This window comes from Oryza brachyantha, chromosome 8 (genome assembly GCF_000231095.2).
Source record: "Oryza brachyantha chromosome 8, ObraRS2, whole genome shotgun sequence".
NCBI lineage: Eukaryota > Viridiplantae > Streptophyta > Magnoliopsida > Poales > Poaceae > Oryza > Oryza brachyantha.
Window position 1 is genome coordinate 11,892,231 of NC_023170.2, and position 19,318 is coordinate 11,911,548.

Sequence of the window (19,318 nt, forward strand, 5' to 3'; positions counted from 1 at the left end):
AGTCGGATTAAAGAGAGGTTTTTTAATTTGTTAAAAATAAAAACAAGGATGATAAGGTGGGATAGGGAACTCTTAGAGTTGTTCCCATACTAAATCGTACTAGTAGCCTAGGTGCCAATGGTTCACCTAGACTACTGGAGTAATTTTTTACACGTGTGCTGTAAAATAAATGATGTAAACTTTAAAATCAATTTAAAATTAAACTTTAAAATGTAAATTTTGACACATGCTTATACAAAGTTGTCAAAACAATAAGGTTTCTTAGGAATGTTGGATTCTCAAGACATAGGAATAGGAAAGGTAAAGTATTGGAGTGTCATATCAACTTAAAATTTATGGATTAAAGATCACGAGAAAACTATAGGAATAATGATTTCAATAAAGCGTAGGAAAAACACCGTAATTATAAGAGAGGATATGAACAAATTGATTTTTCGAAGAGGTTGAATGTCATGTTGAAAATTTTCAAAAAAATCTTATGTTTTGAGGTATTTCTAAGGAATTTTAAATAAATTTGGGAGAGGCATTCCTTTGTTGGAAAGGACGATATAGGAACTTTTCCACAAGAATCTAATCCTTTAAGATCTCTTCAAAATTACCTTGTTCCAAAGAAGTCCTAAGGTCCTCTTGCTAGATGGCACTCCACAATTTTAAGTCAAATATGAGCGATTAAGTCAAATATGAGTGATAGATAGCTCAAAAGTGAAATTTATAGTTGATTTTGGGTTCCTTTTATCACAGTTTTTTTAGCCATTCTTTTAGATTGCTTAAAACATATGTATAAAATTTCTATTCATAAATTATTTTTTATTTATAAATATGTAGTTTGACTTTTTTCCTTGAAAAAGTCAAAGAATGTTCCCCAGAGCATGACAGTTCGCGAGACATTTTAAATTGGGAATCTGCGAAGGAATTCAATCTCTATGAGGAATTTTCAGTTTTACGCTATTGTCATGCTAATCAGACAACATGGATCCTAATCAGATTGTTTTTTTTCATCATATAAAGACTGGCAGTCAATTGTTAATAAATGCCAAGGGTATGATAAGCACGAGCTAATTTGTGATTATCATCTGCATTACAGTTGACCCAAACAAGGTTTTGTTCCAAATACATCATCGTCTAAAATAAATAGTTGCCTCAAGCAAGAGTTTAGTGCAATCTAATTAACTTAAATTAAATGCGCGGTAAAATCAACAAATTCTATTGTATCTTTTTAAAAATCTATTATTTCAGTATATATATATATATATATATATATATATATATATATATATATATATATATATATATATATAGAAACACATTGTTTAGATGTTGGTATGTCGGGTTGATGAAAATCTAATAGCCTAATTAGAAAGTGATTAGCCATAAGTGCTACAGTAACAAACATGTGCTAATGATGGATTAATTAGGCTAAAAAATTCGCCTCGCGGTTTTCAGCCGGAATCTAAAATTTATTTATAATTAGACTACGTTTAATACTTCAAATATGTATTTAAAAACTTGATGTGATGTTTTTGTAAAAAATTTTTATAAACTAAACGCCAATCCTTCGCATATGCCAGTCATCACGGACGCGAACCAGCAAGGAGGCTTGCCTTGGAAGCACACGTCACGCGCTCACGTGCCACGTCGGACAAAGCCCACGACGGTGGGTGGCCCAGCCGTGCAAGGATCCGTTCCGCCTCCCCTCCCAGATCCGACGGCTCCGATCTCCCTCCCCAACCGCCACGCGCGATCCCAGCCGTCCATTTCCCCCCAATTATTACTTTACAATATTTATTTTCCTTTTTTTTCCGCCGATGGGTTGCGAAAACAGAGAGCAGAAAAGAAGCCCCTCCTCTTCTCCTCCTCGCGACACGCATCATTCTTCTTCCTCTCCCCCACGAGATTCGAATCTCGCGAGCAGTTTCTTCCTCCCCGTTTGGATCGGATTTGAGCGAGCGAGTGGTAGCGGCGGGGGAGTTTTCGCTTCCTTGTGCTGAAAAAAGGAGAAAAAAACACGTCATTTTCGTTTTAGGGCGGCGGGCTCGTGTGGTTCCTTCGGGTTCTTTGAGCCATGGAGGAGAGTTCTTGCGGCAGGGTGGAGTAGTGTAGTGGCAGATCTTGGGGGGGGGGGGGGTGAGGCTTTTGCAGTGGCTGGTGTGAGTGATTCTGGGCTTACTTGGGAGCTTGGTTGTTTCGTTTCGCCTCCCGATTTGGTGGTGCTTTGATGAAGAACCTATTGATTCTGGTTGGATGATTTTTGAGCGACTCCTGATTGTTTTGTTGATTCGTATTTCATTGATTGATTAGGGCTTAGGGAGAAAAAGATAGTATTTGTGGCTATTTGTGAGCAATTTTTGTTCTCCTCCACCTAGCCTAGTTAGTTGCTGTACCCGCTATCTGTGAGCAGTGTTTGCTTGTGTTCTAATTTTGGTAGAAAAATATCTTAATTGGATCTCGCTGTAGCAAAAAAAAAAAGATTGGATTTTGAGTGTGATTTTTCGATTCTTGTTGGATCCGGCGATTTTTATCCGGATCAAGAAGAGGGGGAGAATTCTTGGCTTTCTCTTCCACTAGCGGCCATGGGGCTGAGCCGCTTCTCCCACTGGATATGGCCTGGGAGTAGAACCCGGCGAGCTCGCGATGCACCGGTGAGCAGCGCGGCCACGGCCATGGCTGAGGCGCTGTTCCCGGACTCGCCGTCGGGGTTCCGGGAGCCGGAGGCTCTCAGGGTGCCGAGCTCCGGCGTGCGGCCGCGGAAGGGGGCGAGCCGGCGGCGCAGCAGCCGTGAGGAGGCCAGGGTCGACAGGGAACACGACATGGTCATCGTGCCATCTGACGGCGGCGACGCGTACCTGTCCGACTCGGGCTCCGACGACTCCGACTGGTCCATCGGCTGGCTCGAGCCGCAGGGGCCGGAGCTGCACAGCGATGGGGACTCGGAGGGTAGCTTCGCCGTCCTTGTGCCGTGTTACCGCCGCGGCCGCCGCGTCGAGGAGCCTGGCCGCGGTAGGCTCGCCGACGACAACGTTTCCGGTGAGCTCACTATCCAATATTACAATGTGCATTATATGCTTGTGTTGTTAATGTAGAGTAAACAAGTTCTTAAATCTGCATAATTTTAAGTACTGTTGCACACAAAGTTTGAAACTTTAACCGTTCACCAAATTGGAAAGTTTCAGGGTTTAATTGATGCTGAATTTAAAGAACTGGGTGAAATACTCCATTAGTAAATGCACATGAGAAAATGATCTTGATTACTGGTGTCTGTTGGACATTCATTGACTGCTATTGCCATAAACCTATTTGATGAAAGCGCATTCTTGGCAAGTACTAATCGAAAATCAGCAAGTTGGAGTGTACCATCTAATTGTAACTAACATACTGGGCAGAGGACAGTTGCATTACTAATGTGTAAAATGGAAGAGTTAAGGGTTTTAAACTTTTAACCACAGGTGCTTTAAGGGCACGACCAAAGTTGTTTATTAGCTGACTCTCTCAATCGCCACACAAGCAAATTGAGTGACTTGGAGGAAAGAAAGGAAAGGAGAGAGAATTATGCATAACAATAGCTTAGAGTCGACTATTGATATTTATTAAAGAAAAAATTGTTATATGAGGGTGGATAAACGGGAAAGTAATGTAATAAAAATATTTTGTTATATTAACGAAGAAACCATATCTGACTCTACCTTTGCACCTACTATTATAAAATAGGTTCTTGTTGCTGACGTGGATCAGATAAGAGTCTACGGTGGGCTCTACCTTTGAACATATCTTAAGAATCATCACTGAGATGATAATTTACATGTACATAGTTGTCTTTTGATCAATTTCACTCATTCATGTTCATACTTGGTGGTTTTTTTTTCCAAAATTTTCTCGTGGTGATTCGTATCATCCCATTTGTACTAATAGGAGTCTAGGATAGTGCGGCATAAGTGTTCTCTCTACATGCTTTGTTTTGTTAGCATTTGTCTGCCCTACTGTGACCATAATTGTTCTTATATGTGATTGTTTTTGGCATGATCATCTTCAAATTATAATGTATCATGCTTCTTGTGCCCATCTCTGTTCTGGTGCATGTGCCAAGCGAGCTACTACTGATGATCTGTCATGTTGGTGTCCGTATGCTGTTGCAGTTGGTAGATAAATCAGTATTGAGTTTGATGGCTCATTTGTACGGTTGCCATGGAAAAATCATTTAGTTTGTGAGTTCTGTTGCCAAAATCCTCTAATGCATGGTAGGATGTGCTGTTTTGTCAAGTTCAGTTCTAGATGGAAACCCTGAATTCTCTGGAGATCTGGTGAGAAGTACATTTCCATTACTCTAGTGTTATCTGTTCTTGTAGTTCATGATTAATTCTGTGTCATGTGGTGTTGCTCTGCTGGTAGCGCCCACTTTATCTCTATGTTAGGAAGTTTTTGGCTTGGTCCTACACATACGTCTTAGTCCTGGCTCATTATTGCCTCCTAAGTTAGGAAGGTCATGCACCAAACATGAGAGCTGCAAATGAACATCACCACACAATGGTAATAAATTCTGTCATATGCTCTCTTTTCATTCTTTTGTTCAGTTATATGTGACCATTGGATAATGAACGCATGTTACTTTCTGTACTTTGAAAAGGTGGTAGTGAAACAGTGCCTTTTTAGTAGTTATTCCCCAAATTTCTTTAGTAATTCCTTCATCTCGTATTACAAGTCACTTTGGGTTTGTTCTAAGTTAAAACTCTTCAAATTTGACCGTTTGACCAATTTTTTAGAAAAATGTCGTAATATGGCTGTGTTCGGCAATCCATCTAAATAACCCAGATTCACTCGTTTTCCACGTGCATGCTTCCTGAACCGCTAAACGGTGTATTTTTTATGAAAATTTTCTATAAGAAAGTTGTTTTAAAAATCATATTAATCTATATTATATTTTTTTAATAATTAATAATTAATTAATCATGTACTAATCTATTAATACGTTTTCCGCGCCGGATAACTAACCCACCTCTCTCCTCCTGCCGAACGCGGCCTATGTACAATACCAAATCAGTTTTTATTAAATCCATAATTGAATATATTATTATAGACTTATAGTATATTTATTTTCTGTTGAAATTATTTCTATATATTTCTCTAAACTTGGTTAAACTTGAAGATATTTGAAAATCCAAAGTGACTTGTAACATATAACAGAGGGAGTGCTATGCAATAAACCTTTCCTATATTGTTAGTTCTTATTTGATGACCTGCTGATTTCACATACTAAGATAGAAAACCTGATATGACCGAATTGACGTGTATGGGTAAAATATACAGTTAGGTCACATAAACACTGTCTAATGCTCCTTGCAAAAAAAATAAAAAATAAATAAAGGACATTTCATTGCAAATATCAGTTTTTAGTTACTTTTATAATAACAATATTAGGACATGTATGACTCGTTTTCTTATATGTAGCAAACGCACTGGAATTTAAATTATCAGTATAATATAGAAAAGAGGCAGTTTTCCTTTTTTTTTTGGTTTCCCATGACTTTTTTCAAACATGTTAACTGATTGGTACATGAAATTTCCTTACATTTAGTGTTTTAGTTGCAATGCCATTTTGTGCAGAGCATATTGCCTGCCCAAACTGATCAAAAGAGACTATGTTGTCTGTTCTGACCGTTTTAGTGTGAACATTTGTAAATAAATCTGTTCATATCGAAGATCATTGTGCAGCTGGTCTTTCCTGATATAGTTTTGTTAATTAATATATACTCTACTCCTTAGTCAATAATTCCAAATACTTGTTTCGCATGACCATTGTTGTACTTTCTGTTTGTGTTGCGCAGGTGGCAAGAATTTTGTAGAGCGATGGCTTTCTTCTCTTCCAAATTGATTACTTATCCATTCTTCTATGGCTTTGACTTCTTTGGTATTTTTAAGCGTCTCGTATCTGTAAATACATCGATGAAGACATGAACCCCAAAAAACCAAAAAAAGAACCCAAAAAAGAAGATTGAAAGTAGAGGAGCAGTGGCATGAGGTTTCGACGTGATGGTACTTTCAGGGTAATATTATTTTCCATAATGCCACGTGCTGGCAACCAGCAATTGAATCAACTACGAATTGTCAAGACTACTACTGATCAAATTGCTTAGAGATGTTGAATCTACCTGTATGAAATGGCAGTTTACCTCATTTGTGTGGCTGATATTCTTCTGTACATACATGAACGCAGAAACATTTGAGATGAACTCCTATGAATTAATCTGCATTTCTTCTGTAAATAATAAACCATCGCCGGTTTGGCGGTTTGTGAACCCCTGAATAAACTCTATTGTCTATAAAATATATTATTTTTTTCACTATAATTCAGCATATATGAATGGTTTTCCATCATGTTTCCGTTGCTTCACGTTGGTTGCGGTTTCACCAACGAAGCGTTGAGCTTCTTTCTTCGTACCCAACCTTTTGTACTGATCCATGTTACTCCCTTCGTTTCAAAATTTAACTTTTTTAATTTTTAATTTTTAGGTACAATGTTTAACTCTTTATTAAATTTTTTTTATGATTAATAATTTTATTTTTATTAGATGATAAAACATGAATAATATTTTATGTGTGACTAATTTTTTTAAAAAATTTTGAAATTTTTTCAAATAAGACGGATGGTCAAATACTAACAAAAAAAAACGAAAATTTCTTTTTTAGGACGGAGGGAGTATGTAGCAGTACCAATTAACACAAAATGTTAATATTTTTGGGAAATCAACTTCACAAATAGCTTTGAACAAGTAGCTGAAGAATTTTTTTAGAGAAAACGTAATTCTTAAAAGCATGGAGCAAAAAGTCTGAGGCAAATTTTGTTGATAAATTAAGAATTTCTAAACATGATGAATCCGTTCTTCGTTCTCCCAGAGATCTAGTTTGGTGCAATGCCCTTCCACGTATCTTGTTTAGACCGCGAAAAAAAGTGAGCACCTTCAAAAACTGGGTCGGCCATATCTTATTGATTAAAAAGGGCTGTTTGGTTCCAGGGACTTTGTTTTAGTCCCTTGTCATATCGGATATTTGAACGTTAATTAGGAGTATTAAATATAGACTGATAACAAAACTAATTGCATAAATAAAGGCTATTTCATTAGACAAATTTTTAAGCCTAATTAAGCTATGATTAGCAAATATTTATTGCAGCATCACATTCGCTAATCATGAAATAATTAGGCTCAATAGATTCGTCTCGCGAAATAGTCCAGAGTATGAGGTGAGTTTTATTAATAGTCTATATTTAATACTTCTAACTAGTATCAAATATTCAATGTGACGGAGACTTAAAAAAAATCCCAAGGTATCCAAACAAGGACTATATCTAACTAAGTTATCATTAGTGGTATGGTCTTCCACGGTAAAAAAAAAACCTAACTGGTTGATCTAAACTCACTTCGACTTCGAGGCGTATTGATTTGTTGAGCTAAATCCACTTCGCACGGTGCATATCTTTAGTTTGATTGGCACTAATAGGAACTGAGAGAGGTGATGAAGTACAAATTGCAAAAAAAAAAAGTGCACAATTTTTCAAACTTTAAATCCTCTTTGGCGGGGTTCAATATATCAAAATCAAAGCAGATATCTGGACACATTAAACTTCTCAAAACTTGGGGAAATTTTTCAGAAATTTATGTAACATATAAACAAGCTTTACTAGATAAGTAATCCAAAATTTCCGGCCAAAAGATAAAGGGCTTTTTTTGGTAGGGCTCAAGATTATGCGTTTTTGGTTCTCCATGAATCAGATTATGACAGAATAGAATTGTCTTGATTAGGCGTTTGGCTAGAAACAATAATCTTGGATCCTAATTTTTGTTCATTTACTTGAGGAGAAAAACAAGTATTTAAAGGAGGTTAAAGAACATAAAAGTGTATTAAATAATTTTGATGAAATAACATATCCATTACATTGATATAGTTACAATTGATTTATTTCAAAAATAAATCACTACTGTATTTTTACAAAAATATGCCAACTATAGTGATATGAGAACTTTCATCTATATTGCCATAATACACCTGCTAAGTCATCACAAAATATACCCATTGTCTTATCACTAGAGTGTGAGGTAGATGTATCAGACATATTGTGTGAGACAATATATTTTGCATATGCAGTATGGCCAGGACATAATTTGGATCATGATCACACCTACAAAAATATTGTCGGATCGATGTACATGTATATGCATATTCGCCTAAGCCGATTGGAGTCGAAATATTTCGGTGCATATGCATATTCCACTACATATACATGATTCCGGTGTATATGCGTATCCCAGTGTATATGCTTGTCCCGGTGTATATGCACATTCCGGTGTATATGCGTATCCCAGTGTATATGTAGTAAGGGCATTAAGCAGATTATGATGCCTTTAATAAACATCATTGTATATGCATTGTGAATATGCCAGAGTATGTGTACTACACATATGCCTTTAAGCAAAAGGGGTAAGAGTATTTGAGGCAAGACTCAAGAGGGGGCGAGACGAAACTTGCCAGCTATTTTTTCGGTAAATATTATTTCAAGATACCTTGGAACTAGGGATAACTTGTAAAGTGGTCCAAGATACTAAGTAGATTACCTTAATACCATTGTACCTTATGTGTAACCGCTCAAGGGCATTCTTGTAATTATAAAGGGGATTTCCGGGCTACAAAAGCCCTACCCCTGCCTTATAAAATCAAGATTAATTAGATAATACATTACGAGGGTATTTGATCATTTCTACTCCCGAGTTCACCTCGGATAGGCGAGGGGAAGATAAATCTTCTCCCGTCATATATTCATTTGTGTGTTTGTGACTTTGGGTCACAACAGTACAATTTGGAGTAAATTCTCATTTTGATGCTCTCTTGACTTGAACTTCAAACAACTTGGCAGATCCTATGGGAACACAAAGGCTATAATAAGATTAATATTTACAAATAATGGTTACTAACTTCATATGAACAACCAAAATCATTATACCTTCTTCATTTTTGCCCACCGGTCATTAGATGCAACAATGGTCCTTCTGACTTCATCCTAACCTAACCAAGTCTCTCTACCAATCAATTACTTCCATAGATTTGTAGTCCTTCTTTATATTGCCCCATTTATTCTTGTACTAGAATTTTGATGTTGTAAGTTGGTCTTCTCTTCAAAATTTTCAATTACATTATCACACTTGACATTGTTCAAATGGGTATTAGAGCGATTTTCATCCCTAACCTGTGCAAATAACTCACAAACTATTCTAGTATTATCATCTGTCCATTTAGCATTATTTTTTGGGGGGGGGGGCACTACACACGCAACTGCTCATTGTTCCTCAACGATCTCTTCAACATCTTCATCAAGCCGATGGCAACCAACAATCTCAACATGTTTGACGTTGGAGGATGAGCCGGTGATGGCAATGGAGGATGCAGTGGGGAGGAGGCAATGACAATGGAGGCAACGACAACGGAGGCGATGGTAGCAATCTTGGTAGATCAAGCGGATTGACTACTTCCTTTGCATCAGAATATGTGTACTAGACGTTAAATTTGATTATGTTCATGGTGACTTCGATTATGCTCATGGTACATTTGACTAGAGATTGTTAACGTGAAATTTTGGCAAATTACCATTATGGATGGAAACACAACTAAAGACTGAATCGGACAAGAAAGGACGGATCGGCTGGAGATAGAAGGTTGAAAGCGGCACGAAGGCAGCCGATAGAGTCCGAGTCGGACATGATTTGGAGTCCGATTGGGCCCGGAACTTGGAGATAGATTCGGCACGAGGTTTGTCAGCTTCGCAATGTAAGTTCTAAGTCCGTCAAAACTCGTCGATCGGCTAGAACAGGACTGTCTCGATTAAGTCCAACCTCCTGCCTAGCTGATCGGCGGGCTGAGTTCTATTATTGCTTGAATCTATTTTAAGCTTGAAGTAGTAGTAATTCTCGATCAAGTACATGTGAGTTCCTCTGTTCGATCTACTAAGCATGGATCTAGTCAACTTGATTCTATCTCAGTTTGGTCCGATCAATCTAGTTGGTCGGGTTTATGCTATCAGATTGGATTGAGTACTCGTAAGGGATTATCACTAGAGTTTTAGCCAACATTATCCCAAGTAAGTTGTTAGTTTATTTGTTAAGTTCGTCGATCTTCATATTTCTGTGATTATATCGTACTAGATCACATACTGTCTTGGTTAGGTCCGATCTATGCGTGTTTAGTTTGATCTGCTGGTAGGAGTCTCTCCGATCGGCTGAGAATATTGGATAGGTTGATAGATACGCCGGTTTGATATCCTGTTATTCGTATACTGCAGTACTTTACTGGTTGCTTGCATGATTATGCTTAGGTCTGTACTGTCTCGGTTGAGTCCGATCTTCTAGGTCTAGCGTGAGTATGTATGCGACTGTTTATTATTGTTTTATGCTAGTAATTGGTGTAGCAATTCGGTTTACCTTAAATTCCACGTTTAATCTCCTATCGGCGGTTGATTTTGCGTGCGATAAGCATCAGATTGGTCCGACCGGTTGACTAATCTTAAAACTGTCTTGGTTAAGTCCAACCTTTTAAGATTAATTAGTTGACTGGTCTGTTTGATGTTTATCCTATTGTTGATTCGGCCGATTGAGCATATTTACACTTATCACCATGAAATTCCTATAAAGCTGATCGTCTAGTTCATCGGCTAGGGTCCTAGGACGGTATCAGCTATCCGACCGATAGCGATTTTAGGTTTAACTGTTTTCCATGTTATATCTTGTCAGTTACAGGATCAAACTGACTGACACGCTCAGCAATTCTAAGAATTAGTCCTGCACTGGAGTGGTTTAGGATTAAATCCCAAGCCTATGTGTGTGACCGTTGTTATTTTCGGCGTCAACAGAGACGTACTGCACAGATTATTCTCATTGTGCGTGTGTCATGTCTTTAATATATTTCTTTATGATTTTCTTGATTAAATTATATCAAAAATTAACTAGATTTCAACGGTAGCACACCAAACATGCATGATGAACTGAATTGCTTAGTGAAATTCTGCTCGAATCTCCAAACAATATGCATCCTGCCACTGCTGGAATCCTCTAAATTAGACTAGTGTAATTTTAAATTTAAACAAAACAATCTTTCTTGAATTAAATGTGAAAGGAGAGATTAACGGAGAGAGGAATTAACATAAACTTTTAGATGCGGCGTTGGGAGAGAGACAACGGTAGCGTCGCTTCTACGCTGCACAGACGGCCGGCGAAGGCATGTGGAATAGTTGGTGCAATAGTGCTCCTTCATGGTGGACAGTGCAACGGTAGACCTCGAGGACCTCTTGCGTGGCCACGACGACGGCGGGATACTGGGGGGAGGGATGGGGGCCTGGGGGCGATCTCGGTACAGACGTGGGCTGCGTCGGAGCCCTTCCCCAAACCCTAATCGCGCACCAACGAACCTACCGAGGGGAGGGGTTGAGGGAGAAGGGTATGGCAGTGGCATACGTGCTTAATTTTTTTATACAAAGAGAGGTATTTTTAATATTTTGTTGCTTGAATAGATTCAGCTGGGAAGCCGTCTTTTGGCTGATTCACGCTTCCTGTGTAAAATGATGGAATCGTTTCATCGGAGAACCTAAACTGCTCTTTTTTTTTGTGTGTTTGGATGAGATTTAATTTGATGATTCTCCTAGAAAGATGTGAATCTCTACCAAACAAGCCAAGACATATGTATAGCACCAGAATACAATAAGGGCACGTATAAAGGTAGACTTATTAGCCGAGGAAGGAGAGAGAAAAGCTATTGTCATGCATGACAACGGTTTAGAGTCGACTCGTATCATTTATTAACGTAAACTTTCTTACATGGGGTGTATAAAAAGGAAACTAGCGTAATAAAAAATATTTTATTGCATTAATGACTATATTTGTACATATAATTATAAAATAAACTCTTTTTGTTGACATGGCTTGAGATAAAGTCCAGGCTCTACAATTGAACATAGCCTACAACCAGTAAAACCTAAAATTTCGGGAATTTCGGATCGATGGAAACATGGAACCCTGCTTTCTGGGAGAAAAGTCCATGATGTGCATGCGATACCGATGGACGTATGGCTGCGTACACTGCGTATATACAACATCCATCACCAACATATATAATTGCATTGCCAGCTCCATCGATCGATCGGCCGGGGCTCTACTTTACTCTCGATCGATCAATCATCGATCGATTATATCTGATGATGCATCCTACATGGTGTACGTTACGTGCATTCAGAAGCAGATGAGAAAGATAATAGTTCGTCCGTTCTAAAATACTATCCCCGTCTCTTAACGCCATTGACTTTTTTATGTAAGTTTGATCATTCATCTTATTCAAAAAAATTTTAAAATTATTAATTATTTTTATATCATTTCATTTATTGTTAAGTATACTTTTATGCGTATATATAACTTTACATATTTTTTTAAAAAAATTGAATAAGACGAATGATCAAACATATATTAAAAAGTCAACGGTGTCAAACATTTAGGGACGGAGGGAGTATAAGATTTGTATGATTCAAACTTTGCACCATGATAAAATCATTTCTGTACTAATTCTCATAGTTTTAATCATTCTTATGACTATAAAGCCAATTAGATGTTTAAAAAGAAAATCTAATCAATCTAAAATTTAAAAATTAACCCACTGAATTGACTACAAAAGAATTTTTTTAAAGTCTTCTTAATCTATATTAAAAATACCTATAAGTATTTATATTTTCGAACTGTCACTATAGTTCTGGATATATAGTGCTCGAAATCATATCATCATATTATCTGGGAGAGATGAGAAGAGAGGAAAGAAAGAGTACCCTCTACGCTGTCTTCAGGGGACGTGTCGTTCTCGCTGCTCTGTCGTCCATGCATGCATCATGTGCATGGCTCTTTCGCCCGACAAAAATTTACAAGCTGGCCTGCCTTGCAACAGGTGGCATCACAACAGCTAATATATATGTGTATCAGAGATATGATTGATCACATATGTTTGCTGCATGCTGCATGCTGCATGTGCATCAATGCTCTTCAAGTCAAACAACAAAAGTTTGCTATTCTTGTTTTTCTTTTTCGGTTACATGAAGGATACACATGTGCCTGTAAGTATTTGTTTTTTTCGTTTTGCTAAAATCTCTAGTTTCCCAAAATTTATAACTTGCTCGCCCTAAGCTTGTGAATATACACAAAGCATATGCTAAAATTGCAATGCAAATTAACCACCATAGTATGCATGCGCAGTAGAGATTTACTACAATTGTTGATTTATATTGTCCATGTGACCATGTGCATTTCTTTGATCGAGATACATGTGCAGCATGTATAACTTGCTTAGGTTTTATATTTGTACCTGTTCACCTTTTGGAGTTAGAACTTGAGAAATATATATACCTTTTTATTTCTATGACGAAAATGTATATACAGGGATATGATGTTGAATGTCGATCTAACAATCGAAAAAGGTAGCCTGAAGTAATTCGGTCACAATCAAGAGATATTAGCATTTGAGCTGATCTCAAGAAAAGCCTTTTTTTTTCGTTAATTCTTGAAATTCTCGTTAGAAATTAAGAACAATTTTCATCATTGCGTGAAGAATCTCACTTGATCAATCAACATACACTTATTGGTTCAAAAAGTCACATACATACCCTTATATATATAAAACAAGATAACTAAGTGCTCTTAGAGCCACTTCATCAGAACGCAAGAATGTCATAGGAATTTCACAAGAAACCGTTCAATTCCACTTAAATTCCTCCAAACCGAACAATTTGCGTGCCAGCAAAAAGATAACAAAACCAACCATGGAAACAAATATAAACACCAAGAGCCTCTATTTCACCCTAAAAAGAATGAGCCGCTGATCGAAGAATCAATCAGAGGGGGAAAACGGAGAGGAAGAAGAACTCGAATTAACAACTAACAAAACTAATTATATAAGATCTTGTAATTAATAAATTCTCCTCCGGTCTGCCTGAACTCCATCCACTCTACAAAAAATTCAATGTTTTGATAGCTTATCGATCGATCGAAATGAATTAATCTTCTATACATCATTGGTAGCTACTGCATGTGGTTGATCTTGATCGATCATGGCCGCGGCGGCACTCCGGCGCCGGCGCCGTCGTGGCGCGGTAGGTCGTAGAACGCGGAGAGCGCCCTGAGGAGCTCGACCCTTGCCCGGAGCCGGACGATGTAGTCGGCGGTGCGGACGAGCAGGCTCCTCGCCGGCGCCTCCTCCCCTCCTGGCACCAGCCGCCGGAGCTCCCGCACCTTCCGCCTCAGCGCCACGCCCGCCGCCGCCGCACCGCCGCCAGCGGTCGTCAACCGCCGCCTGCTCCACCTCCTCCGCGACGACCTCGCCGTCGACGAATACGACGAGTACAGCCTCCCGCTCCCCGCAACCGCCACCAGGCGCCTCTCCATGGCCACCAACGACGACGACGTACGTGCTAGCTCTAGCGTCTAGCTATTATAAGTAGATCTGGTGCTCGATCACTAGAGGTGGCGAGCGAGGAGGAGAGGCAACGGCGTCCGACGGAATTTATAGCGAGCGGGCGGGCGGGGTGGAGGTGGTGCCTGGTGCTGGTGGTGGTGGCCGACGACGCGGGCGCGGCGGGGGAGGGGGGCCGGCGCTTTTCGGCTCGCGCGGACGTGGAGGAAAAGCGAGGGAAAGAAGAAAAGCGCGCGAGGGGAGGGGAGTGGTGGGTGGTTCGTCGGGTGGGCCCGGGGCGTGGACGCCACGTCTTGTCTGATTGTCTACTACACGTGTCCGACAACTGTTCACTCACTTGTGGAGTATAGTTTTCAAAATTTTTTTCTAAAAACGTCATATCAAATTTTTGACATCTAAATAAAGCATTAAATATATAAATATTAAAACTAATTACATAGTTATACATCAAACAGTGAGACGAATCTTTTAAGCCTAATTAGAACGTGATTAGCCATAGGTGCTATATTAACCAATATGTGCTAATGACGAATTAATTAGGATTAATTAGACTCAAAAATTCGTCTAGCGGTTTTCAGACGAAATCTAAAATTTGATTGAAGAATTAGACTACGTTTAACACTTCAAATGTGTGTTTAAAGTTTTGATTTGATGTTTTTGCAATTTTTTTTTCAAAAAACAAGACCTAATTTAACTCGTATGTATTTTTTTTTTCTTTTGGGGGGTTTTGGCCTTTTGACGAGAGAGATGGATGAGGCTGTGTTATCATGCAAATCGATGTCGGCCAGCGACGACATTTGGGATGCATCGCGCCTTTTCCGTCGGTGAAAATTTGCCGGAAGCTCGGTTACAAACCCTATAAAAAATGTACGCTGCATGCATATCATGTACTACATGCTCATGTCTTCGAGATGTTATCGTCATTGTTTGGATTTCCTTTTCTATTTGTATTATTGCATACGTGCACTGTTTATATAAAAGGAACAATAAAAAAAACATAAATAATGTTTAAGTAGCGTAGCATATAATCTGAGCCTTAGATGATCTCTGATATTAGGCCTGTTTGGGGGAGCTTCTCCCAATTACAGCTTTTCCTAGAAGCTGCTTCTGTCAGAAGCTGCCCCAAACGGTCCACAGCTTCTGAGAATCTGTAGTTACAGATTCTGGAAAACGAACTAAGAATCCAAAATCTAGAGAAGCTAGGTTTAGGAGCTTTTCCAGATTCTCAGAAGCTGACTACCAAACAGCTGCTTCTCAGAATCTAAAGCTCCCCAAACAGAACTAAGCTCTCCCAAACAGGCTCATTATAGCCCTCAGATATTATAGTGCAAGTGTCAGATATTGTAGCTCTGAGAGGATCTCAATCCTTCCATGATCAACTCTAGCCGCATCAGCCATGCGCCTCTCTTTAATTCTGCTTCTTAATTTTGGATTTCATCCCTACGCTTTTTACATTATTGATACATACGTTTTTTAAATTACGGTGCTTTTGTATAAAAAGGGTTTTTTTTTCAAACTTTCTTAGAATGTTTTTTGAGAACAAGTTGTTAACTTTGTAATAGTTGTTTAATTACTTATAGCCTTAAATAACTATTAGAAAATTAATTTTAAGATATATTCTGACGTCATTTGCTTATAAAAAGGGTAACAAAAGGAAGAAAAAATCTTCCTATTGCCGTGTCTTGTCTTCTATTCAGGACATCATCCCCTATTCTTTTTTAAGGAAAAGGGATATATATTATATTTATTCTTAATGCTCTCCAATTTTACCAGAAATACTCTAAGAACTTGTTAAGAGTAAATTCTTTGAACTAATTCATCCATAGCCTTGGCCTTAGGACAGAACCTTTTTGACTCTGTACCCTTGATTCTACTATGATTATTCATCAATGGTAGAATAATTCCTTCATAGAAATAGGAGACATATGTTACATATGTTACATGGATATAGTAAGTCTCGCTTGGGCTGCTATGAATAAATAACCTATTAACTTTGCTTCTTATTTTTTTTATTAAATAGAAAAGTTCATTATTGTTGAACGGTTGGTATTCTTGAACTATTTACTAGAAGGGCACCCCTGCCCTTTTTTATCCAATGCCAAATCGACCACCTATGTATAAAAAAAGGAGAAAGTTTTTTGGATTTGAAGGAAAAAAAATAGGTACTTCATCCATTTTAGCTATGTCCAATGTGACATACTTAGCTTGACTTTGAGATGGAAGGGAAGGAAAGAAGAAAAAGATATGCAAAACAAGGTGATTCATCACCATAAAATTTGCTTCAAAAATCTTATTAATTTATTTTTAATTTTTGTATATAGTTAATAATTAATTTATTATTTACTAATTAGATACCTTATTTAGTATTATCTACGTACAGCTTGTTATTCATTCATTACTCTTAAACTCACACTTAGTGTGTATATGGGCAAGATAGGATGGTATATGAGCCAAAATAGCGTAGTCCACTTTAGCAGGCTAATCTTAATTTTTTTAATTAGTCAAATATACACAAACAATTTACTTTATAATATCTTGTATGATGTGCACTTACTTTGTAATATAATATGTGAACTTTGTAATAATCCGTGAGATTTATACTTTAATTCATAATAATTTGTTAACTATAACCTTTATTTGGTATTGAGACAATCATTTACAAACAAAGTGATACAATCTTGGTTGTAATGATAAAAAATGATATGGTTAGTCGTTTGGAATTTTGGATCTGCTGTTTAAAAAAAATGGAAGCTCGGGTTGTGGGTTTTTATATTGCGATAAATTTTTGTTACCGTATTCGCTCCGTTTTCGCATTCAATAATACTCGATTACGTTTTCGTATCCGAGATTTTCGATTTCAATTTCGATTCCGGAAATGATATATGGAAACGAAAACAACAGAGGTGGTTTCCATCCGTTTCCGAGTCATCACTACTATAGAACCGGTTATTTGTGACGGGTCTAAATCCTTGTTTATGACGAACAATAGTCTGGTCAGTGATGAGTGGTCACTAATAAGAAAAACCTATCATTGACGGGCCAAAGTCCATTACCGATGGACATCATCTTTAACGGGCCAAAAATAAAACCTGTCACCGATATGGTCATAGCCTGTCACGGATGACTCATCTTTGACGGGTCATGAGATAGGGCCCGTCATGGATGACTCATCCGTGACGGGCGCTTATTACGGCCCTTCATGGATAGTGAAATATACAACAAAAAAAATAATTTGATTTATTTTGTGGCCTCACGATGTTGATTGCTACGCCCTCAAAAAAAAAAGAATGAAGCAATATATATATATATTCTCAGAACCCCACACATATATATCCATACATACATTATTTTAATTTCAACACTAAAATAAAAACTACAGAAATTTTTCTGATCAGTAGTGCGCTAAAATAAAAAGTATAACCAAGTAATTAGCAGTGTACTAAAACTACATTTAATTAGAAGTACACTAAATTTCTACTCCAAGCCGCCGTCGGATCCCTCGCTCCCGCCATCGGTCGCCCCCGCTCCCACCGCCCACTCCTGCCTATAGATCCGAGCAGGACGGGCCACGTCGCCGCCCACTCGTCGTCGTCTTCGGGGTCAGCGCCGCCGCCACCACCCATGTCGTCGTCATCGCCCACTCGTTGTCGTCGTCGCCCATCGTCGGGGTTGGCGCCGCTGCGGAGGGGGCAGCCCGAGCGACGGGGGCAACATGCGGGCCGCCACGCGCAAGCTGCCCACTCGAGCTCGGCGCCGAGAGAGGAGGAGAAAGAGAGGGAGAGGAGAGAAAGAGTGAGAGATGAAGAGAACGAGCGAGGAGAAGAGAAATATATTAGGGGGAGGAGGGAGAGAAGAGGGGGAAAGATAAAAATTTTGAAGTGGTGAGGAGAAAAAAATTTCATTGGAGTCTTTCATGTTATCTTTGACGGGCCATAATTATGGCCCGTCACGGATGACTCATCCGTGAGGGGTATTAATTTTGGCCCTTCACAGATGACTCATTTCATCTTTGACGGGCCATAGTTATGGCCACCTTTATTTTAGCCCTTCACGGATTAGTGTCATCGGTTACGGGCACTAATTTTGGCCTTTCACGGATAAGTCGTGTCGAGCGTAAATTTTGGCCCGACACAGATGATATGTCATCGGTGACGGGCCAAACTGAATAGAGTTATCTATAATAGGCCTTATTTTGGCCAGTCATAGATGAGTATGGGTGTGACGGACTGTTAGGTTCCATCACGGATGATCCGTCAAATTTGCTAGGTTATGTAGTAGTGCATTTTTATCCCTAACAGCAATGATCAATAAGGGCACGATAACCTAACCAAGTTTTAAAAACTAAAATTATTTTTATCAGGTTTTCTTGATCGATTTATCATCGTATGCCGTACTTAATTACCACCTGACAGTGCAATAACACGAATAATACCTCCTCCCGTTATGAGAAACTCCGATTCACCATGGAAGGATAGAAACCCCTGATTCATCGTGAATAAATTACCATCAACTCAACAAAACAGGGAAGTTTCAGATATTTCTTGAATCATATGGATACATATAATCATTTACACGTAAAACCTATTGCCTCATGCTTGGAAGTTTTGACAAAGCCTTTTTCTTTTCACTTCATTTTTAAGAAAACCTGCTTAATTTGTTTCCTTGTCGACAAAAGGACAAAGCATTAAAGACGTACACAAGAGAGCAATATCCTTTCCATCATCTGTGGGCATGTACATGAATGTTGATGCTACTTTGGGCTAATGGTCCAATTAATTAAGCATGGAGCTGGCCGAAGAGAATAACGCTCAGGAAAGCAAATGGTCAAGCCACACGACGTAGC

At 38.6% G+C, this 19,318-nt stretch overlaps 2 protein-coding genes across 3 annotated transcripts; one reads left to right on the forward strand and one right to left on the reverse strand.

Moving 5' to 3' along the window:
• Nucleotides 1-1,818: 1,818 nt before the first annotated feature.
• On the forward strand, nucleotides 1,819-6,337 carry LOC102704725. Of its 2 annotated transcripts, XR_001550928.2 has the most exons (3): nucleotides 1,819-3,024; nucleotides 4,131-4,521; nucleotides 5,817-6,337. XR_001550928.2 is itself a non-coding variant. In XM_006659332.3 (2 exons), the coding sequence occupies exons 1-2, from the start codon at nucleotides 2,571-2,573 to the stop codon at nucleotides 5,861-5,863; spliced, it is 501 nt and encodes a 166-aa protein (XP_006659395.1). In that variant the 5' UTR covers nucleotides 1,819-2,570; the 3' UTR covers nucleotides 5,864-6,337. The 2 variants fall into 2 exon arrangements, 1 of the variants encoding a protein (XP_006659395.1); XM_006659332.3 differs by lacking the exon at nucleotides 4,131-4,521.
• Nucleotides 6,338-13,784: 7,447 nt separating this feature from the next.
• Nucleotides 13,785-14,548, reverse strand: LOC107304815. Its single transcript, XM_040527209.1, has one exon. It carries the CDS (start codon nucleotides 14,445-14,447, stop codon nucleotides 14,112-14,114), a length of 336 nt encoding a protein of 111 aa, XP_040383143.1. The 5' UTR covers nucleotides 14,448-14,548; the 3' UTR covers nucleotides 13,785-14,111.
• Between the last annotated feature and the right edge of the window lie 4,770 nt (nucleotides 14,549-19,318).